This window comes from Myotis nattereri, assembly GCF_964212035.1.
Source record: "Myotis nattereri genome assembly, chromosome: 11".
NCBI lineage: Eukaryota > Metazoa > Chordata > Mammalia > Chiroptera > Vespertilionidae > Myotis > Myotis nattereri.
This window is the reverse complement of record NC_138086.1, coordinates 5,928,676-5,952,028: the sequence shown is the minus strand read 5'-3', so window position 1 is coordinate 5,952,028 and position 23,353 is coordinate 5,928,676. Positions and strand designations below refer to the sequence as shown.

At 49.3% G+C, this 23,353-nt stretch overlaps 1 protein-coding gene across 4 annotated transcripts in view; it reads right to left on the bottom strand.

The window, feature by feature from the left end:
* PRKAG2 (protein kinase AMP-activated non-catalytic subunit gamma 2) overlaps positions 1 to 23,353 on the bottom strand; it is a 223,518-nt gene that overhangs the window by 24,315 nt on the left and 175,850 nt on the right. For 2 of the 4 annotated variants that reach the window (XM_081101735.1, XM_081101737.1), the window contains exon 6: positions 7,016 to 7,122. In XM_081101735.1, the coding sequence (XP_080957861.1) occupies positions 7,016 to 7,122 (107 nt within the window). The remainder of the gene's footprint in view (positions 1 to 7,015; positions 7,123 to 23,353) is intronic. The other 2 variants (XM_081101736.1, XM_081101738.1) reach the window with 1 other exon arrangement.

The window sequence follows — 23,353 nt, the reverse complement described above, 5'->3', positions numbered from 1 at the left end:
CATGGAGGTGCTGGAGTTTCTCCTCGGCTCAGTCTGACCCTCTCTGAGCCTCGACATTGTGAGTGATGAAACGGACTGACAGGGACTGCGGGGTTCACGGGCTTGTTGTGAAGACGTGCAGCCTGGTGTCGGCACTCGGAGCCACAAAGAATAAATACTTTAATTTTCCACTCTATGCTGGCCTGCCCGGGAGCAGGCAGAGAAAGATTTACTGCTTTAATTCCCCCGCACGCACCGCTGACATGTCCACACGTCACGGAGGAAGTCACGATTCCCCCCCCAAAGCCCAACAGAATTCTCCGCAGTGGCCGAGACACACACATGCCTCGGGGCGTGTGTCCGCCTGTGCCTGGCTGCCCTTCTCTGCAGCAGTGAGGCCGGCCTCGCCTTCTTAAACGCGCGCATGGCGTTGTCTGAGGAGCAATGTAAAGCTATAATTACAAAGCTCTTCACAGTTACAAAGGCACAGGGTGTCACCAATTCGCCGATAAACAGCAGTAAGAAAAGGACTGGGACAATTCCGTTCCAACCAGGACAAACTCCTGGAGGCCTCCAGGGCCGCTGAGAATTTCTCTTTTCAACTGATATGCCATTTGCTCAAACTGTTACCAATTTTAATTTTTTTTTTTTTTTTTTTTTTTTTTTTGCCGGGATGGAGTGGCTCAGTTCGTTGAGTGCCTCCCTGTGCACCAAGAGGTTGCCAGTTCGATTCCTGGTCGGGGCACATACGGAAGGCAACTGATCGATGTTTCTCTCTCACATTGGTGTTTCTCTCTCTCTCTCTCTCTCCCTCCCTCCCTCCCTCCCTCCCTCTCTCTAAGCAAGTCCTCAGGCGAGGATTAAAATAATTACTTTTTGCCCCGATGGTTGCTCAGTGGTTAGAGCACTGGTCTGCTTGGATCAAAGGGTCTCAGGTTTGACTCCTGGTCAAGGGCACAGACCTCGGTTGTGGGTTCACACCTCACCCCCAGTCGGGCCTGTGCAGTTGACGGGTCTCACAACGATGTTTCTCTCTCCCCCCTCCTCCTCCCTCCCTTTCACTCTCTAAAAATCAATGGGAAAAATATCCTCAGGTGAGGATTAAAAGAAAGTTCCTTTTTAAGACGGTTTTCAGACAACCAAATGGGATACTTAGATAAAATGGAAAGTTTTAATATAGAAATGATTTTAAAAATTAAATCTTTATTGCTGAAAGTATTACAGATGTTCCCTTCTCCCCGCTTCTAGCCTGGCTCCCCCCCCACCCCCAGGGCCTTCACCACTAGAACTGATTTTTAAAATAGTCAAGCAGGGCCCTCGTTGGGTGGAGACATTCTGAGAATAGATGGCCCACAGCACATCTGTGCTCCAGAAAATGGGAGTCTGGTTCCTCTGCTGCTTTTCCTATCATTTTACATAATATTTTTAGTAATTCAATTGATATGGGGCTTTTAAAATGAATGCTGATGAAGAGCTAAAAGCTCTTTAAAGCTGTCTGATTTGGTTTCTTACTTTTACATCAGAGCTTGTCAAATGGGCTTAACAATACCCGACGGCGTCTCTCCTGTCTTTACGGCTCTCCACTGAGTAAAGAGGCCTGGCTTCTTAGGAGCGGGATCCCAGACCCTCCCCTCCACATTACAGTCCCCCCGCCAACCCCCTGACCTCTGCAGCTCTTGCGGACTCCTTAGCTTCTGAACTTGCAGTGTTTTGTTTTGTTTTTGCCTCTATGTCACAACTAGAGGCCCGGTGCATGGATTCGTGCACCAGTGGGGTCCCTCGGCCTGGCCTGCGGGGATCGGGCTGAAACCGGCTCTCTGATATCCCCCGAGGGGTCCTGGATTGTGAGAGGGTGCAGGTCAGGCTGAGGGACCCCACTGGTGCACAAATCCATGCACTGGGCCTCCAACATCCCCTGATGGGTCCAGGGTGCGGGTGAAGCAGATTTGAGGCCGACAGTGCCCCAGCAGCAACCTAACCCATGGCCGATTTGGTGAGGAATCGGGCTCCTTCCTCTACTGATCAGAGCATCTGCCCCCTAGTGGTCATTGTACGTCATAGCTACCGGGCGAATGGTCAGGCGGTCACTTAGACTTTTATATATATAGATGCTCCTTCAAGTTCAAATGGACTAACCTTCCACTCTACCGATTAAAACCAATTCACCTTTAACTTTCGACTCCACAACAAAGCCTGCCCACACCACTCCAATCGAAGCTGAGGCCCCGCCCCTGCCCCAGGGGATCTAATCAATCCTCTTTCTGTTGCTATGGAGTGTCCCTCATGACTCCTTAGGTTTAAAAATGGCAGAGTAAAAGCCCTCTGACCACTTTCCCCCTTAAAAAGTTATCCCCAGACTACACGGAGTACAAACTAGAAGCAGAATGAACAAGGAGATCATTAGGACAAAAAGCAGACGGAGAGAGGCGAGTCGCAAAAGGAAGAGCCTTGCTGGGGAGGGGTTGAGCCTGGTGTTGGGAGAAGCACTCGGATCTCTCCCTGGACACAGAACACCCAAGACTGGAGGCTCTGGATGGGCCCATAGGCGCAGGGATAGGTCTCAAATCAAACAGGACGACTTTCAAATCTGGTCATAACCGCAGCCACTTGGCATCACCATCAAAAGGCTATTTTCTGGAGAAACTGCTCCAGAAATATACAGATAGGAACACTGGGGCTGCCAAGGAAAAGATGACTCACGAGCAAGAAGCCAGCCTGTGAACAAAGCGCACCCTCACACTGTTGGTGTCCACTTGGTTACCCCACCTTGAATGCTTAACACATTGCGGACCCGTGGTTTTATTGCCAGCTTTACCCAGGGCCAGATTAAGTTTCCACTGAACAAGTAGATAAAACGTTTTACGTTAAAATTAAATACCCATTGCATTTTGAAGTTATTTATTACATGGTCTTACAAGCTACTATCTTTTTAAAAAATTCTCGTGTATGGAAGGCAACCAATTGATGTTTCTCTCTCACATCAACATTTCTCTCTCTCTCTAAAATCAATAAAAACATATCCTTGGTGAGGATTAAAAAAGAAAGAAAAGAAAAGAGAAAAGAAGGAAGAAAGAAAACAGCAGGAGTGAAACCAGCACCAGTTTTACTGTTCTCTGGAGCACTGAGAGGCTATCCTTTCATCTACTTATGACTGGTCCCAAGAATGTCTTAGCTTGTTGGGAAATTTTCCTGGACACTGATTATTCTCAGCTACTTCTCCTGGGTTCAAGTCATTCGTTAATCAGATGACCTCACAGTAAAAGAATCCTATGGGGTCTGACACGTGCCTTAGCTGGGGGCTCGGGAGGCAGAGCCTGGCCTGAACACAGTTTGTTGGGAACTTGATTCCAGGAGGAGGCATGGAGGATGGAAGGGCTGAAATGGGCCGGCAGGTGGGCCAAGATGTGGGTGGGTGACCAGCCTGGCTATAGGTGTGGGCAGACTGACACTCATTACATTCGGATCTTCTCAGGGCGTCCATTCTGAGGGTGCAAGGGAGCGCTTATCCACTGGCTTATGTCCTCTGTTGGTTAAGGAAGCCGGAGGCGGCCGCGCTGGGCTGAGGCTGGTGGTGGATGGAGGAACAGGTGATGTGAAATGGCCCACAAGGGGCCCCGATACAACCAGAAACCTCAATCCAGGCGCATGGAGATTTAATCAACATCCTCTTCAGGTCCAGATGAGCCGTTGATTCACTCACTGAGCTGCAAACTCCGCCTCTTATCCATCGGGACATCACGCAGGCCCTGCAGCTGCCAGCGGAACCCAGACACGCCTGGCAGGGCCCACAAGGTTCACCTTCCGTGACCTTTGTTTCCTGTCAATGCATGACAGCTTCCTAGAGATGACTGCTTCTTCTATTTTTTGTTAATTATCCATTCAAACATCTTACCTGGGACTGACCATTCTCCACAATTCCTCTAGCGTTGTAAGAGCTTGGCAGTCCACCCTCATTATATTAGGACCTGACTCATCTGGGCCTGATTTAATGCAGACGGGGGCCCTCCTGTGATCTCCACAGCGATCGCAGGCTTTCATTTCCTCTAATCACCATTTATTATACTCTTTCCACTCTGAAGATCATTTTCCTTGAAAATTAGGAAGTACACCAGGAGCTGAAGAGGGTCACCTCCTCCTTGTCGCCACCTGCGGCCAGAATTTTGAGCAGCAGGCCAGCCCTGCCCTTTCCTCCCAGCTTTTAACATATGCAAGCCCCTCCCCGCCATGGATGATATCCAATCCTAACTGAGATCAGCTGGCAGCCCCGCCTGGTCATCCCTTCTTTGACTCACTTTGGACTCTATGTTCTTCGTCCTATATTTTTTACATTTTGTCCTAAAAACGTGGGCTTGGCAAACAGTCAATGATTTGGATACTTGCTTGTTTCCCCTTTCATTGGCATAATTAACAATCATGTTAACCGGAATAATTTGAATAAGAAAATAAAGTAGTAATGGATTGTAACCTAATGGAAGATATATATATATATATGTTTATGTGCATGTATATATCTCCACGCACCTATACTGCTATAAAGGACTGAATAAATAAAGTGGGGGTGGAGGGGCAAATGCCTTGCAGAAAAATAGCACCTCACTCAGGCAGACATTCTGCCCTCAAGGAGGGGAAGTCCCCACCCTGAACACCCCCATTAAACTGCTCTGTGACTGCGTCCTCCCGAGGAAACTGTCCACTTGATCACCCGAGGGCCAACTGCAGCAGCATCTGGGCGTGGTGTCTCGGGGACTGGCCACTGTTGCTGGGACACACTGTCCAGGCCCCAAGCAGTCTGCGTGACCCTGCTCACTGGATCTGATGTGCAGGAAGCAACAACACCTCAGATGCCTCACGAGACACCTGCCACCCAGAGGGGGAGGCGCTGGCCGGAGCGTCAGACGCCCTCTGGAAAGTCCGAGTGGCCGCTCTGCACATGGCCTGCGGGCCACCCATCTGGGCTTCTGGAAGTGACACGCACTAACCTGAGTGGCTGCTCCGACACATTTGCTGACGAGCCCGCTGTTCTCAGAGGGACCAGAGCAGGAATACCCTCTGCAGCAAGTGCAGGCTCCTGGTCCACGCGGCCCACAACCAGCGGAGTCACAGCCAGGGATACGCGCGAAGGAAGCCCCGTCAGGCACCAACAGGGGATCCACAGAGCAGATGCTAGGAATTTGGGGGGAAAATGGCGGAAACCCTGTCTTTTTCTGCAGATTATTTTTTTTCCTTCTGAGAAATGGTTCCTGGCTTCCTACTGGGCCCTGGTAGAGACTGAACAACGAATGAGGAAAGGCCAAGTGACCATGCAGCCTGAGTGTCCCCATAAACGGGGTGTTATCTGACCTGTCCGCCCACAGCCGGCCATGGTCAGGTGCCCAAAGAGTGAGGGACACAGGCCGGAGAGCAAGGAGCTGCCCAGCCACGCCTCCTGCTCCTGCGCTGGTGCCAGCTGCGTCACCTCCTGTCCCCGTCCACAGCCAGAGCCTGGGTGGGAGGGGCTCCTGGGAACCGCTGGCCTGGTCTACGGACATTCCTCACGGCAGGCTGGCCCTGCATTGTTCATGTATTACTCACTTTGGCTAAATTCTAAATTCAGGAGAAAGATCGTTTCCTGGTGAGGGGGAAGCTGAGTGAGAGCACTCAGGCCGTGGTGCCTGTCCTTCTTCTGGTGGCGGGAAACCAGCGGTCAGGACCCGGGTCCTTGGAGAAGTGAGCCTTTGGGGGTGGCAGCGGGTGAGCCAGGCTGACCCAGCAGTTCTGCTGGGGAATTAGACTTTCTAGTTCTTTGACTCCTGAAATCTGTAGTTACAGTGGTAGAGACCACACCTCTAGAGCTGCTGTCCCTTATGTTCCTACTCTAACAGTGTTTGCAGCTTCCTTCTCCTCTTCGGGGTCTAGAGGGTCCTTAAAGGGTCCCTGGTAAGTGAATTTAGCAAAATTGTAAGATATAAATCAGGTCAATTTACAAAAATCAGTTGTATTTCTAGATGCTAATCAAAACCAGCTGGGAAATAAAACGCAGCGAGAACAAGGCCGTTTTCACATTCCTGAGAAGGAATGCAGGCAGGGTGGCCCCAGGAGCCCAGGTGTCCTGTGAAGAAGACCTGGGGCGGGTGAGCTGCTGGAGCGACACAGACCAGGCTGGCGTGGGCGGGGCGGGGTCCCAGAGCACAGGCAGAGCGGGCAGAGCCCGGGCGCACCCCTCCCAGGACAGCAAGGACACCTGGCCCTCACCCTTGGCCTGCTGCCTCGCGTCAGTGCAGCGCCCTCCTGGGGCCTCTGTCTGAGATCTGGCCCGCAGGCTTCCGCCTTCCCAGGCTCCCCAGCCCGTAGGGACTCTCCTGGGAAGGACCCTAATAAAGTGCGATTCCCAGGAATTTCTGGCTCTGCCGCTACTTCTGGGGAGAACACAACCAAAGACAATCCTCCTTGGCAAAGACGCGTGTCATAGGCCGCTAAACGCAGACATGCATGTACGGGGGCATTTGCTATTACACTGAATGTCTTATTTAGCACTTTTCCATAGTCATATTGGTAAAAAATGAGCTGTAAAAAGCACAGTTTTAATACCAAAAAGGGCAGGTTTAAATTTTCTGCTAAAAGAGATCAATAAAGTTCTCTCAGGAGATTACCCACCACAGTATTTTTTTCCTTTTTCACCAGTGTTATTTCCAATTAATTTGTGACATATTCTACTAAATAAAAAATAAAACACCTGACACACTGAGGGAGGCATGCACCCTACACAGACTGCGGTCCAGACCCCATCCTCGCCCGCTCTGTGGGCCAGGATCTTACATTCTAGAATCTGTGGTTTCGGTTGGTGACTTAAGCTCTTCCACTCAGAACTGGCGTTTCCTTCTCCGCACGTTCCCCATGAGGCTGCCGTGACGATGAGGAACCCAGACAGAACCTCGGCACAGCGCCGCGTGTGGCGAGGCCCCAGTACGTGTCTGCGGGTATTTTCGGACTGAGATGACCTCACAAGGTAGCCATCCCCATAACACGCCAACAATTCCTGCAAGCCGGGCACACTTACTTGTAATGTAGTATCAAAGACAACGAGCTTTGAACTGGTTGGGACGATGTCGTAACACTTGTGTGACCTCATGAATCGCATGTAAACGCCACTTTCCGAGTCTTCTGCTAAGAAGGAACGAAAAAGAAAGGCAAATATCAGTAACAATAAAGAACTCCCTCGAAGGGACGCAGAGTACGTATGGAAAGCCTACTGCTGATGGACTTAATGGGAAATATGAACGTTTTCCCTGTGAGAGTGAGGAGAAGGCCTGGGTGTTCACTCCGCTGACCCAACGCCGGGCTGGAGGGCCTCGCTGGCGCCCGAAGGCCAGAAAAAACACAAAGCGCACAGATCAAAAAGGAAAAAGCAAAACTGTTTTAATTTGCAGTCTATATGACTTTCTACAGAGAAAGTACCAAAGGCTACAAAAAAGTTTCCAGATCTTTAATAAACAGAGTTCAGCAAAGTCACAGAAGGCAGAGCTAATAAACAAAGAACACGCTATCGTATTTCTACATACTGGCAGTGAACAACTGAAAATTAATTTCATTTCACACAAAGGTACCATTTATGAAAATACCATATGGGAGTATGGGCCCACACAAAAGCACACTGAAAATGGTAACCACGTGGACAAATGCACATCTTTCTTATTTAGTCTCTGTAAACCCACTGTACGCCCTAAACATCTACAGACGCAAGCGGGGGCTTCCCCACACACCACGCGCGCCTATAGCCGCAAACCTCGCGTGCCAACTCTGGTCGCCCAACTTTCAAATCAGACTTGCTAGTGACATCTCTGGGTTTGTAAAGAAAATTCGCAAATATTCCAGCGCATATGGAAGGAATGGGGATGGTTTCCGTTTTGGACGCATGGCAGTTAACTGGTAAAAGTTAGTTGACAACTGACAAAAGGGACGACAGTGTATTGTGTAGGTTTACGGCATATTTATTAGGTAAGAGAGTGGCCCCGCCCCCGACCAATGATACAGAAATCCAGGCAGCATCCTCGTCATATCGCCTCCTTCGCCTTCACCAATTTATCACCCAAACCTATCTATCCATCTCTCTCTCTCTCTCTCTCTCTCTCTCTGAAATCCTCACCTGAGGATATTTTTCCATTGATTTTTAGAGAGAGTGAAAGAGAGGGAAAGACGGAGAGAAACATCGATGTGAGAGAAACACATTGATTGGTTGCCTCCTCCACGGTCCCTGACCAGGGTCCGGGCTGGGGAGGAACCTGCAACCCAACCAAGGTACGTGCCCTTGATAGGAATCAAACCCAGGACCCTTTGGTCCATAGTCTGACGCTCTATCCACTGAGCCAAACCGGCCAGGGCTGTCACCCAGTGCTCCCTTAAACCCACCTGTTTCCCTCTACCTCCATGGCCACTGCCCTCAATCTGACATAAATACCCTGACTTCCTAACTGGTCTCTGCTTTCCATCTTGTTCCTTTTCCAGCTGCCCACGTGGCATACAGAATGGTTTTGCCAGACGCAAATCTAACTACATCAGCCCTCTGCTGAGAACGCAATGGTTCCCGAGGACTTTAGAGAAAAGAATTCCGACGCAGCCTAGGAAGCTCTGCCCGGGCAGGCCTGGCCCCCATCCCCGCAGGACTTCCTCCAGCCACCAGGCCTTCCCTCAGTCCCTCCTCAATGCCACGCCCTCTGCTTCTGCAGGGGCTTCGGCGGCTGGGTTCTCGGCCTGGAACGCTTTCCCATCTCTTCTCAGCCCAGTTAACTCCTCCTTCACTACCCTCAGCCCACGGACATGACGGAGAAATTGTGGAGCCAGAATTTGAACCCAGATGCCTCTTGATTCCAAAGCTGTGCTCTTCTCGAGGATGATGGCCCTCCTGCCCCGGCCTGCAGTCACCTAACTCCCAGCCTGGCTCCATGGCTCAGCTCAGTGGGCATCTCCAGGACTCTGTGACGCTCTACGGGGCCCAGGGCGATCCGTGCAGTGTGGGAAGACGTAGACGACCACATAAAACTAACCAAAGTCCTTTCGCTGTGGAAGGACCCTTGATGTTCTTACATTTCCTACTGGGGGGAACAGTGTGTACGGACTGCCAACGCCATGATCAGCTGGTGGACCTCTGCCAAGCCTGTGTTCAATTCTGACCTCTCTTCCGGGCACTATAATCCTAACGCATCATCCCATCAGCCCCTGGACAGCCCCCCCTCATCTGTCTCCCCTCCTGCTCGCGCACCGCGTCCCACGTCTTCGTCCAACCAGGGGCCTCGGTGACCCGGCTCCCCTGTAACCTGTTTCCCACGCCCTGTGCTCAGGTCCAGGCAAACAGCTCCCTACCGGGTCCCCTACTGTCCTTAATCTCACTTGCTTGAATTCAATCTGCTTTAACTTAAATATCCTTCTTTGCCTTTTAGTCTCCAATTTCAACCCAACCTCAGACGCCGTCTATGTGCTCACTACGCACTGCAATACCAGACGTTACACTGAATTACCTTGTTGAATTTATGTAACAACCCTGAGGGCGATGCCTTCCTTTCTTCACTTTCACATCAGCAAACTGAGGCTCACAGAAGCGAAGTAACTGGCCCGAAGTCGGACAGTTAGGAAGTGAGCACAGTGGGATTTCAACCGGTCCAAGACGGCAGCTCCTCGTGGAGGCTAAACGGCTGCATCTGCCCGTGGCCGGGCGTGGCCGGGTGTGGCCGGCAGATACCTGTGGGGCACTGCTGTCTGCTAGGCACTGTCCCTGCTGTTGGGAACAAAGATGAACATGGCAGACACGGTCCCTGCCCTCCCAGCTCACATGCTGGCAGAGAGGGAGGGCGCCTGGTGCCTGGACATGAGCAAAGGGTCACATGGGCTCACACAGGTGGTGAGCATCCTGAGCCAGTGGGTGAGGAATGAGGTGGGCAATGGCCTCCTCCTCTGAATGTACAGCATCCACTATGCACTTCACACCAGTCGGCACTGTATGTCTCGTTCACAGTGACTGTAAGCTCTCATCGTCTTTCCTTTCCTGGATACTTTGAATGATCGGGATCTTACTCATCTAGTACATTAATTCAGTCAATAACTATTTATTGCATAGGATCTTAGTGTGGGTTCTCCCGAAGCTGACCCTGAGGGCAGGGGAAGTGAGCCAGGGAAGGAAACAGAATAGGGTGTGTCAGTAAGCAGGCGGCAGCTCTGTGCAGGGAGGGTCGAGGCTGCGGGAGACCTGTCAGTCGGACTGTGCACAGGCTTCAGGCTGTCTTGTTGTAAGAATCACTCCTGCCTGCTTTGGTTAGGAGGCTGCCAAGGAATGCCCCGGGCAGAGATAATGAAATAGGAGAACTTGGATGCAGGCAAGGCCTTGCTACCAACATTTCCGCTGTGCTAGAGGCCAGGGTCCCCTCTGGTTGATGCCCAAATGGAGGAGAGACATCAACCGTCACAACAGCATTGCGGGCACGACCCAGGGCAAATGTGGGATCTATGAATGAACTAGAGGCCTGGTGCACAAATTCGTGCACGGGTGGGGTCCTGTCGGCTGCCCTGATGGGGGCTGATTGGGGCCGGGCCGACGGGGGGTGGGGGGGGAAGGGACACGGGAGGTTGGCTGATCAGGGCCTTGATTGGGCCAGCTGGCCACCGCAGTATGTGTCCTAGCGACTGGTCATTCCATCATTCTGGTTGCTTGGCTTTTATATATATAGATGAGAGTGGCAGTTGGAAAATGGATGATGAAGTCAAGTCTGTGTGTTCCCATGTTCCCCGGAACACGGATCTATGGGAAAACGGGAGTATCGCATGAGGAAGAACTGAAGCACAGACGCTCTCAGAACAGCTGCACAGGCCTCGCCAAGAACACGACTGCTCTGCTGTGACACATGCCGTTTCCTTGCCACCAGCTCAGTGGGGATTGTACAGACAGTCAAGCATCCTCTCAGCTAATATGTAAGTCACACGTTGCCGGCCACACCCACACTCCTGAGTTCAAATGAATGAGATCCAGAGGAAAACTAACATAATAAAACGTAATAATCCATCACCCAGAAAGGAAACCTTACAAGATGTTTTGTTCACTAACTGAATCACGCCCTTTCATAAAAGGAGCACACCTATTATAGATGATACTATCTCAATATGAATATCTGAGATACAATCTTAAAATACTATAAAAAGGAATACTCAAACTTTTAATATTTTAAACTCTAAGTTTAGCGTCAAACAAATTTTTAAGGTACATTTTAACTCCTGTTGATTTTTGAAAAATATTTAAATGAACATTTTATTTTAAACAACTTTAGATTTAGAGAAAAGCTGTGATAATGAATCGGTTCCTGGTACACCCCAACCCCCCAACACCAGGTTCCCCCTGAAGTGAACCTCTGATATTACTGTGGCACATTTATCACAACTAATGAACAACGCTGACACGTTATCATTAAAGTTCACACTTTGTTGGATTTCCTAATTTCCCTAATGCCCTTTATCGGATCCAGGATCCCAAACAGGAGGGCACATTTAGTCACCAGCTCCTTGTTCCCCCAGATGGTCACAGCTGCCAGACCCTGTTTTTGATGACCTTGACCGTTCGGAGGGGTATTGGGCACGTAGTCTGTAGCTTGGCTCTCACGATCTCAACCTTGGGGCTGTGTGCTGGGAGGAAGACTGCAGGTAGAACACTCCCTCATCCCACTACATCGAGGGTGCACCTGCTGTCAGCATGACTCCTCCCCTGGCTCACCTGGCTCAGGTAGAAGCTGTCCCCACTGTACTCTCCCCCTCCTTCCACACTGCAGGAGCTTCTGTCTGCCTCAATGTGGACGCGTGACGTTTACTCCACACTCTGAGCTATAACCCAGTCCTACGGGAGGACTGGTCGGAGGTGGTGCGCACGCCGGCAGGGCGCTCCCCTCCGCTGACGGGCGTGGGTGTAAGCGTGGAGCACAGTCCGAGTTCCTCCAAGTCTGCCCTGACTGTGACTTCTCCCACGTCCTCCCGGAACTCCCCGGCTTGTACCTGCAGCCTCCGCGTCAGCAGGGACCTGCCGGGGGCTGGGCCTCTGGGTCCTCTGTACGTGTGTGTCCACAGGAAGGGAGAGTGGTGTGGGAGCGGGGCTCCCCGGGTTCTGTCCTGAGCATCCACCAGCCCCCCAACAGCGAGAGCCAGGTCTCCTCCATCACTGACGTCTTACGTTTGTTACAACTAATGAACCGATAAAATAATAGTGGACTAATTATTAACAGAAATCCATTCGTGACTCAGATTTCCTTAGTTTTGAACTCCCCAGGACAGCACATAGTGTTCAGCCGCGTCTCCCGACCAGCTCCTGTGGCTGTGACGGCCTCGCAGACCTTCCCTGTGTGGGGCCCGGGTCCTTCTGAAGAGGGCCGGGCGGGTCCTGGGAGGACGCCCCTCGCCCATGGCTGATGTTTTTCTCAGGATTAGCCTGGGGTTCTGGGGCTCGAGGAGGTTGTACAATACTTTTCTTAAATGTAGAAAGCTTGACTCAACAAGGCAAAAGGAAAATGTTAAATATGTAAAACAAATTACAACAAAATTTATTTTGGTTCTCAGTATGAACAGATTGTCATTACTGTAATAAAACAACATCAATGACAAAAGTGTCAGCATTTAAGTCAGGAAAAGAAGGTAAAATGTTCTAAAATGTCATTGCTTCTCCACGCACAGTACAGCTTCCTGACGTTAGGTGGCTTCGTCTGTGTGACTTACGTTACGATGAAGCCCTTGTTGAGTCAAGGCTGAGGGCACACACATTCACTTGAAGGGAAAAATACACAGAAATAGTGAAAACTAGAGTGATCTGGAGTTAACCAAAAAGAAAAAACAACAAAACCTTTCAACAATGACGGGTTGTTTGGAATGCATTATAACATTCCTGAGCAGGCACGATGTTCACATTCTCATTATTCAGCAGGTAACTGGGGTTAAGATAGTATCACAACGTTCCATTCTTTTGTTATTTTATAGCTCACTGGGCAGAAGCATAATTACAGGGTATTCTACTGGCACCTGAGCTACTGGTCTACCAGGGGAGGCTGTTTGTGGAATGACATGAAATCTCACTACCTTTCCAATAACAATATGCTAACCCAACATCATTGTTCAAGGGAGCTGCTAAAGAATGCCTTTGGGAAGTAGAAAATATGTGGTAAAGTGTTTAATTTGCAAAGGTTAACAAAACAACTTGAAAATGCCACACCAAAGTTCAAATGCAAGCGATTAATACACATTTTTCTTTCTAAAAGATCTGACTACATACCACCCTTGGCTCAATAATTCCTGACAGGTCCCACTACTACACCCCCCCCCTCCACCCCCCCACCACACACACACACACACACACACACACACACACACACACTCATCATTTCATGTTTCTAGGAATCGAACTGTAACCCATCACACCCCCTAGGAACCTTAACGTCGATACTTCCTTTGGGAATGTGACCCTTGCTCCCGTGTCTGCTGTGTGCCTGCTGGCCTCTCCTCGAAAACAGCGCGTCCCCATCCCACTTGCCTTTCTGTCGTGGCTTGAAGAGTTATCTCCTCCTGGCATGACGGAAGGAGACCTTATTTGGAATAAAGGTCTCTGATAATTAAAGTAAGGATCTTGAGATGAGATCATCCTGGACCAGGCTGGGCCCTCGATCCAATGACCAGAGAGAGAAGAGGAGAATGCACAGACAGACCCAGAGGAGATGGCCCTGGGAAGACGGAAGCAGAGATCAGAGTGATGCAGCCACAAGCCAAGGACACCAGGAGCTATGGGCAACTACAAAAGCCGAGAGAGGCCTGGGCAGAGTTCTTCCTGAGGGCCTCCAGAGGATGTGCAACGGTGGCCTCAGGAAATGACTACACCCTCAAAGTTCAGTTCAAAGGCCCACAAGACCTTCCTGAAGACCCTCAAGTCTCAAGGAATAGCCCCAGTTTTGACATTTCCACTAGAGTTTTGTGAACCACTCACGTTTGGAGTCGTCTGCCTTGTACTAACATCAGGTCTTCCTTTAGACCGCAGCTTTCCGAGGCAGTGGCCAGGCACCCAGCAAGGTCCTCCTGGGTGCCAACCCAGCCCCAGGCCTGCTGACCTGCATGTCACTGGCAGACAGACACACTAGTAAATGCAGACGACTAAATATGAGTCCGAGATTCCTGAATTACATTTCTCACTTCAGAGGGAAAAATAATGTACAGGCGTTCAAAAGAATACTAGTGGTTCTAGATTTAATGATCAGTAAAGAGGCTTTATTTATAGACCTTTGTAAGATTGCAGGATTGGAAAGGGATGTTTTAGTCACAGAAATAATGCATCTATGGAAATGCACCATCATTTTTTGTTAAAGCAAAACAGCATCGATCTAAAGCTTTAACAGTATCTGCAGGTATATTTTATATTGAAGTTTTTTTCTATTGGACAAAAACATGTAATTAAATTGAATTAAACTACTGAAGACCTTAAAATGTTCACACTATTGTAAACATATTTTAAAAACCTGAAAATACAGCAAAACAACTTTACAGTCATAAATGGCTTTTTCTCAAAACCATGTACACTGAATCTTAATTTAAAATCTGTAAAAAAATGTGTCCTAAGATGGTGTGGTTCTGAATGAAAAGGAACAGAACAGACTGCCACCGACCATTTGTTCATCTGAGGAAGGCGAGACCGAGGGAGGGGACAGAGAGGACGAGAGCAGGAGGAGGGGACGGTGCGCCCGAGCGCCGGCTGCCAGTGCCCACAGGACGCAGAGGGACACGCTCCCGAGGGAGGGGACAGGAAACAGCAGCGCTGGGTTCAATAAACCTGGCTCCGTAATGACGCCGCCTTCGGCAGCACAGGGATTTAATTCTGCTCTCTCTGGGCAAGCGCCCCAGTGAACTCGGACCCCGGAGATTTCAAGTCAAAGAGCATAATTAAAGCCTCTGAGTACAGAACAGTAAGTAGCTGCTCACTTTGCTCAGCTCCTGCTGCTGTGAAACGGTGGCTAGCCACAGGGCTTAATTTCATTAAAAAAATTTTTTTTAGGGTTTAATTTTAAAATAATTTTTTTTAATTTTTATTTAATATATTTTATTGATTTTTTACAGAGAGGAAGGGAGAGAGATAGAGAGCTAGAAACATCGATGAGAGAGAAACATCGATCAGCTGCCTCCCGCACATCTCCTACTGGGGATGTGCCCGCAACCCAGGTACATGCCCCTGACCGGAATCGAACCTGGGACCCCCCAGTCCGCAAGCCGACGCTCTATCCACTGAGCCAAACCGGTTTCGGCAAATTTTAAAATAATTTTTTTTAAAGATTATCAATAATGTTAGTTATTTTTAAAATGATCTTTCATACTTTATTCCACATTTAGGAACACAATTTTACTATTGCATATAGTATCTTTTCTTTTAGAAAACCATTTTAAACAGTTGAGCAAGAAACAGGCAAAAAAGAGGACCATGGGCCCTGGACGGTGTGGATCAGTGGTTAGAGCACAGGCCTGCACACTGAAGGGTTGTGGGTTTGATTCCTGGTCAAGGGCACGTACCTGGGTGTCAGGTTTGCTCCCCACCCAGTCGGTGTGCCTGTGGGAGGCAACCAGTCAATGTGTGTCTCTCACATCAATGTTTCTCTATCCACTCCCTCCCTCCCTGTCTGAAAGGCAATGGAAAATATATCCTCAGGTGAGGATTAAAAAATAGAAACAAATAAATAAACAAGGGGGACATGGAAGTTAAAAGTATATGGAGAAGCCTGGTCAGTGTTGCTTAGTGGTTGAGTGTTGACCCATGAACCAGGAAATCACAGTTCAATGGGTTTCGGGCTCGTGCAGGAGGCAGCCGATCAATGATTCTCTCTCATCATTGATGTTTCTATCTCTCTGTCCCTCTCCCTTTCTCTCTGAAATCAATAACATTTTTTAAAAAAGTATATGGAAAAGATTAAACTCGTGTAAACTTTCCTAAAGTGCTGAGAAACATGAATATTCACAAAGTCAAAGCTTAACTGTAATTGAAAGGACTTACAAGGCAGCCGAATAAATAAAATGCTTTCGTTTCCCTTTCCATGCTTTTGCATTTGGTTTCAACTGTCCACTGAAGAGGAAAACGCGTATACTTTTCCAGATTAGGGGCGAAGAGGTAAGAGAAAAGAAGGAAAAGTGTAAGTAAGTAAAGGCACACATTCCCCGAGGAGGTACTTCAAGGAGCTGCAAGAGATGCCCAAGGAATGTCTCAGACAGACAAAGCAGTGACCGTGAAATTACACGTGACTCCCAGCAGAGTTTTAAATGGCTTCGTGTGGAATTCTAGGGACCACACGACTGCAGCCCCCATCACAGCCCATGTTCCCTCTTTTTCAGGAAACAGACCCAAATGCTGAGCTGCAACAACAACGAGGACAAGGTCGGCTCACAGGGCTGAAGCTCCGAGCACCAGGCAGGTCAGGAGAGTAGGACCCCCTGGGCAGACAGTGCCAGGAGCCACACTGCCCGGCCCCCAGGCAACGCGCTTGCAGCAACGGGAAGAAGCCGCCTCGTCTCTCGAGCTGACGGCGGATTTCGTTACAGGAGCGTCCGCTGAATTTTATCCACTGCTGTTCCAGTATCACTGGGATGCCCAGAGGTCTCTCTCCTTCAATCTGCTGGCATGCCTTCCTTCGGGGGTTTCTCAACACCGAAGCCTTCCTGCGTTTCTCGGACAAACCTTGCTCGCTCACACAGCAAGGCTCACTGTGCTGATGCTGAGGTGCGCGTTCGACCCGTCTTCCAAACGGGTTACTCACTTGTCTTCCCCGAGTGCTGGCATCTGACTTTGATGTCAGGATCAAGCTGGCCTCACACAACGAGCTGGGAAGCTGCTAGCCTTTCCGGTGCCCTAGCACAATTCAAACAATGGACGCATTAACTGTTCCTGGGCAAGCATGTCAGACTCAAAGGCTAACCCGGCCAAATAAACAAGGTTTAAGTTTATGTGGCCACCAAAAAACAAAAGCTTCAATTTCCAAAGAAACGTAGGTTTATTTTACAGAGACATGCTGAATACAAAGGGCTGAAATAAATGAGTCATTGTTAACATAAAATAGAACATTTTAATAAAAATTAATATTTTGTCTTGAACATTAACTTACCAGACACTGAATAACTGCACTAATTAATAAGCGTCACGCAAGTAAACCTATTTTTCTTGTTCTCCAAAAGCGAAATATTTCCTGTTGTGCATACCAAACAAGTCAGTCCAAGACTAATGACGTGGCCATCGGCTGCTAAAATATTCGCTGCTAGTGTTAGTGGAGAGAAATAGTGTGCCTGCGCGTAAGGGAAATGAATGCAATATGATGAGAGTAATCAGTCAGTAACAAACGTTGTAGTTCGTTATTAATAATTATGTATAACAGGATACTGTAAAATTAAGTTACGAAATTTTTATTAAAATGTTTCTTATGTACCGTTATATTGGCTGGGCCACAAAAATATTTGTTGTGGGCCACACGCGACCCGTGGGCCTTGAGTTTGACATGCTTGCCGTAGGGTTTACAGAACTCACCACCGACAGGCGGAATATCAGGCATCTTTGGCATGGGCAGAGGAAGGGTGAGGACTTTGGTAGATAACAGCTTTATTGAGATATAGTCACATCCATACCATTCTCCCATTTCAAGTGTACAATTAATGACTTTTTAATTTCTTTTAAAAAATATTTTATTGATTTTTTACAGAGAGGAAGGGGAGGGATAGAGAGTTAGAAACATCGATGAGAGAGAGAGACATCGATCAGCTGCCTTCTGCACACTCCCTCTCCTGGGGATGTGCCCGCAACCAAGGTACATGCCCGACCGGAATTGAACCAGGGACCCTTGAGTCCGCAGGCCGACGCTCTATCCACTGAGCCAAACCGGTTAGGGCACTTTTTAATTTCTTTTATGGTGATTGATTAAAGGGATAATCAATTAACCAGGAAAAAACAAATTTACAACTTTATTCAAAAGTGGCAGAGAGATTTTTAAATTTATTGGTATAGTTTGATATGTACAGGTTTCTTTTAATGTTATTTTCAAAATCTCTGCATTTATAATTAAGAAGCCCCTCTTATTTCTAAGGGGCTTTTCCAAGAACTAAGCTTTTGTTTTTGTTCAGCGAGACTACATTCTATATTTGATTTCACTGACTGCTGTCAGTTCAGTAGGATTTTAGGAGGGAAGAGGGGTAAATGAATATATTCAGCAAACCATCCTGAATCACACAAATTCAGCCAAATTCAGTCAGTTGTCAGGTGATGCCACCAAGTCCCCACCATGCCCTGCAGTTTCCGATTCCGACAGGATGTATCCTCACTTGCTCAGACCGACACATCTCAGGTGACCAGAGCCTAAACCTAGGTCCACAAACACCTGCACATCTCGGGGCTTAGCAATTGATAAATCCTTCCGCTCTGGGCCTCTGGCTACCCCAAATACAGCACGCCACGTCCCACAACATGAGGAAGCTCCGTGAAGAATTATGATTTCAAATCAAAATATGATACGACGTGCAGAGTAAGATGATGGAACAGGCGTTCCCTTTATAAGCCCGCAGGCCGCGGTGCGAGCCCAGGAGCGAGGGTAGAAGGGAAACCGGCAGATCTAGACCAAACCTGGATCAGAACTGCCATCACCTTCAGCGTGACCTTGAGCTTCATTTGTCAAGTGGGGATGACACCACCTTTCTCGCAGGAGACTGAGGAGTGGGGACGGATCAACAGCCCATCACAAATGCTGCCACCTGGACGGGCACAATACATTCACGCGGGAAAGTCTGGCCGTGCGGACACTGAACCTGCCCCTGGATGGGCGGCTGTGGCTGGCCAGCGCACTCATGGTGACGCTGACTTCACCTGTTTGCTGAGCCGCCTTTCCGGTCCTTTCTTCAGTCACTATCGCGGTCACATTCACGGCGAATACTCCGGGGCAGGCACTGCAGGGAACGCCATGCCCATGTTACTCGACCGACATAGAACCCTACCATCCGGGCCTGTTATTATTCCCTGCTGCCACACGAAGAAGGTGCGGTTGGAAATCACTTGCCCGCGGTCTCACAGTTTTTAAGTAGAAGAAACAGGACTCCGACCTGAGTCTGACTCACGCCCTTAACAACAGTGGCTCTAACTACATCTGAGACTTAAAGGGGGGGGGGGCACACCCCAAAGCTAGAGTCAAGGAGAACGTGAGAGCCAAACGGAGGTATAAACAGACACCCGAGGATGTGGACGTGGGTGTTGCTGACAAGTCTTAATGGAATGAGTAAACACTGCATTTCAAGGAAAATATAGTCTATGATCTATAAGATGACAGTTTCCCGATAGCCACCTGCTGTTAGTTACAAACGACCCAAGTATAACAAAACGCATGAGTCACAACCTTCAGAAACAGCAGTGAGGTTAGGTAAGTGTAAGGACACAGGAAATAGCTCAGAACGAGGCAGAAACAGCCAATTAAACAGGTTTTAAAAAATGACCAAAATTTAACCCAAAGGCTCCCAAATGAGTTTCTTCCCCCAAAAGGTCCGCCCCCCCCCACCCCCCCTTATACTGGAGGTGGAGGTATGTTACACTCTTTCCTCCTCACATCAGCACAAGTTGACCATAGAAGGGAGACCTAAGACTTTACCCAGATCACGTAAGCAGTCGTCACATTTCCGTGCCCTGTTCCCGCCTTTCCGTTGTCCCCTCCCTGGTGTAATAAATACATTCGGACTTCCTATCTACGGTGGGAGACACACAAGCCATAGTCCTTTCCTCCGTCCCTCCCCCGTGACCCTGCTCTGTGATAAGCACACAGTAACTAGGTGAATGGATGTCCTCTCATTGCCTCAAACAGAAAGGCCTTAATTATTATTACTAGAGGCCTGGTGCACAAATTCGTGCATGGGTGAGGTCTGGATGGCCCATCCCGACCAGGGGCCAATCGGGCTAGGCCAGCCAGGGGGAGGGGATGTGGGAGATTGGCCGGCCAGCCTCCCCCCAGTTGGGGTAGGGTGGTGGCCGATCAGGGGCAGGTCTGGCAGGGGAGAAGGGCCATGGGTGGTTGGCTGGCCCCTCCCTCTGGTCGAACTCCTGGTTGAGGGGACAATTTGCATATTAGCCTTTTATTATATAGAATTACTTTTTGTTTATCCTCACCTGAGAATTTTTTCCATTGATGTTTAGAGAGAGTGGAATGGAGGGAGGGGAAGAGAGACAGAGAGAAACATTGATGTGAGAGAAACACGACTGGTTGCCCCCTGCATGGCCCCGACCAAGGCCGGGGGTTGAAACTGCAACCCAGTTACGTGCTCTTGACCGGGAATCAAACCCGACCTTCGGTGTGCAGGCGGATGCTCTACCACTGAGCCACACCGGCCAGGGCAGAAACGCCTTAATTCTTTATAAGAAAGAGCATGACGCCTTTGAACTGCACTAAGCCTGAGAGGCAAAGGTAAAGTTAAAGCTCACATATGTGCACACGCACACGCACACACACGCACACGCGCACACACACGCACACATGCGCACACGCACGCACACACACGCACACGCACACACGCACGCACGCACGCACACACGCACACGCACACGCACGCGCACTCTCCAAATATTTACTAAACATGAGGTCTCGCGCATCACAATGTCTGTGAGGCCTGGTAAACACGAAGTTCTCAGTCCCCATCCTCCCGGAGCTTACAATTCAATGGCAAAGGAACGTGGGTAAAAGCATTCCTCCTTCACAACCCAGAGCCATTGCGAGGGCTCGTGAGACCACACGTGACGTCCTGTCTGGGACTCTGGAAAGGCTTCCCCAGGCACGTGACACAGGCTGGCTGAGATCCGGTGGCGGGAGGAGAGGGAAGAACACTCCAGGGAGAGGGAACAGCCTGTGTGAGGTGCAGATGGCACAGAGGAACATGGCAGTTAGAGGAACTTAAAGACAAGGAGAGCTGGAGGGAAATGCAAGGGGGAGACAGGTACCCAATGAGGCGGGGGTGGGGGGAGCAGGTACATGAGGGAACAGCAGGAGAGACGTGGGCTCCAGCAAAGGAAAATCACATGGACACAAGGTGATTAGGTAAATGTTTGTTTTTTTTCAAATGTATTTTATTGATTTTTTTATAGAGAGGAAGGGAGGGGGATAGAGAGTTAGAAACATCGATGAGAGAGAAACATCAATCAGCTGCCCCCTGCACACCCCCTACTGGGGATGTGCCCGCAACCAAGGTACATGCCCTTGACTGAATCGAACCTGGGACCCTTCAGTCCGCAGGCCGATGCTCCATCCACTGAGCCAAACCAACTAGGGCTGACTAGGTACATGTTTTTAAAAAATATCTCTAAGGCCAGGCCAGTGTGGCTCAGGTGGTTGGGCATCGTCCCATACCCTGAAGGGTTGTGGTTCAACTCCTGGTCGGGGCACATACCCAGGTTGCAGGATGGATCCCCTATAGGGGAACATACAGGAGGCAACTGATTAATGTTTCTCTATCACATTGATGTTTCTCTCTTTTTTAAAAAAAAAAAAAATCCCTAAGTGCAGCACTTGTCGAGGGGCCTGAGCAGATGCTGGAGGAGATCTGGCCACTAACGGTTCACGAGAAGATGCCGACGCCTGGCCCACTTGAGCGTCACATTTAGGAAGTAAAACTGAGAGGCTCTGATTACTTGGGTGGGAGAGTGAGAGAGCCACAGTTAGGCATCATTCTTGTTAACAAAACCAAACCCGGTGGATGTGGTGCCATTTACTTAATCGGGCCGGCGTTTTCAAAGAGGAGGTGGGGGCGGGAGACTAGGACAGACAGGCTGTGACAGCCATCAGGCAGAGATACCGAGCAGGTAACTGAATACTCAGCTGAGGCTGGTGAGGTATCGATCTGGGATCCACGGGATAAAAACACTGGGCGACAGGTGTCACAGTAACTAGAGCCGGGAAGGGCATAAGATGGTCTAGGACAGTGGTTCTCAACCTTCGTAAGGCCGCGACCCTTTAATACAGTTCCTCATGTGGTGGTGACCCCCAACCATAAAATTATTTTCGTTGCTACTTCATAACTGTAATGTTGCTACTGTTATGAATCGTCATGTAAATATCTGATATGCAGGATGTACTTTCATTGTTACAAATTGAACACAATTAAAATATGTAATTAATCACAAAAACAATATGTAATTACATATGTGTTTTCCGATGGTCTTAGGCAACCCCTGTGAAAGGGTCATTCGACCCCCAAAGGTTGAGAACCCACGGGTTGAGAACCGCTGGTCTAGGATGAGGGGGACAGGATGAGAAGGGGCCAAGGCCAAGGCCATGAGGAAGTCCCATGTCTAATGCTCAAGAAAGGAGAGCAATTGTGCGGTATGAAATGACTCACTAAGCCTGTCACCGAACCAAAAAAAGGAAAAAAAGGAAGAAGAGTAAAAACCATCAAGAAAATAAACAGCCAGACACTTATGAGGAATGCTGTGTGGGTGGGGGGGGGGGGCAGTCATCTCTGTTGACTGGTCCTCGGGGGACTGGTACGTGTCCCCTGGAGTCTGCAAAAAGGAGCCATGGGTGAGCACCCCGGGAGCCTGGGTGGAGCGTGGAAATGGGCTGAAGCATGAGGAGGTGAGAAAATGGAAAGACGGTTTCCAAATAAAAGCTATTTCCTCTGTCATGCTCAGCCTGTGCTTGAAACCTTGCCCTGAAGCAGTTTATTTAACCTCTTACTTTCTTGCTTTCCTCCTCTCTGAAAGGGGGGATGCTAAAAACATTTCCCCTTAAGGCTGTTCTGAGGATTAGATGAGATACATGCAAAGGACTCGGAACAGGACCTCCCTGTACTTAGCATGTGCCACCTATTACTTTCATCATAAAAAAGGATGTAAAAATCCTCCATTTTCCCCCCAAGTAAACGCCAAATGCTTTGTTGTATCAACAGTTTTCCAGCTTTAAAATTCCCAGGTAAAATGTGACGTCGCAGGGAACCTGGTATAACAACGTTTCAGGGTTTGCCCGCCCCACCAAGGAGGAGGGGACCACCCCAGCCAATAGACAGGTGTCTGACCCATCGGTCTGGACTCCGGGCAGCTGACCAGTGGGGCCAGAGAAAGGTGCCCACCAAGGAGCAGACAAAGTCGGTCTTGAGAGGGAAGGGGGTGGCGACCCTTGTCATGGAGATGAACAGTGTGGTCTTAGCGCCTGACCACTGTCCATGTCGTGGGAAGCCCAAAGAAAACCCCACTTTCGGGACCCCCGAGACCTCCCGCAGTCTCCTTCCCTTTGTGCAACAGCAGGGATCTTGCTGCTTCAGGTAACAAAACGCCCTGGGTCTCCAAGACAACCATCCTCTCACCAAATATAAGCTTCCATCAGTGTGAAGCTATGTCCTGACTCCAGAG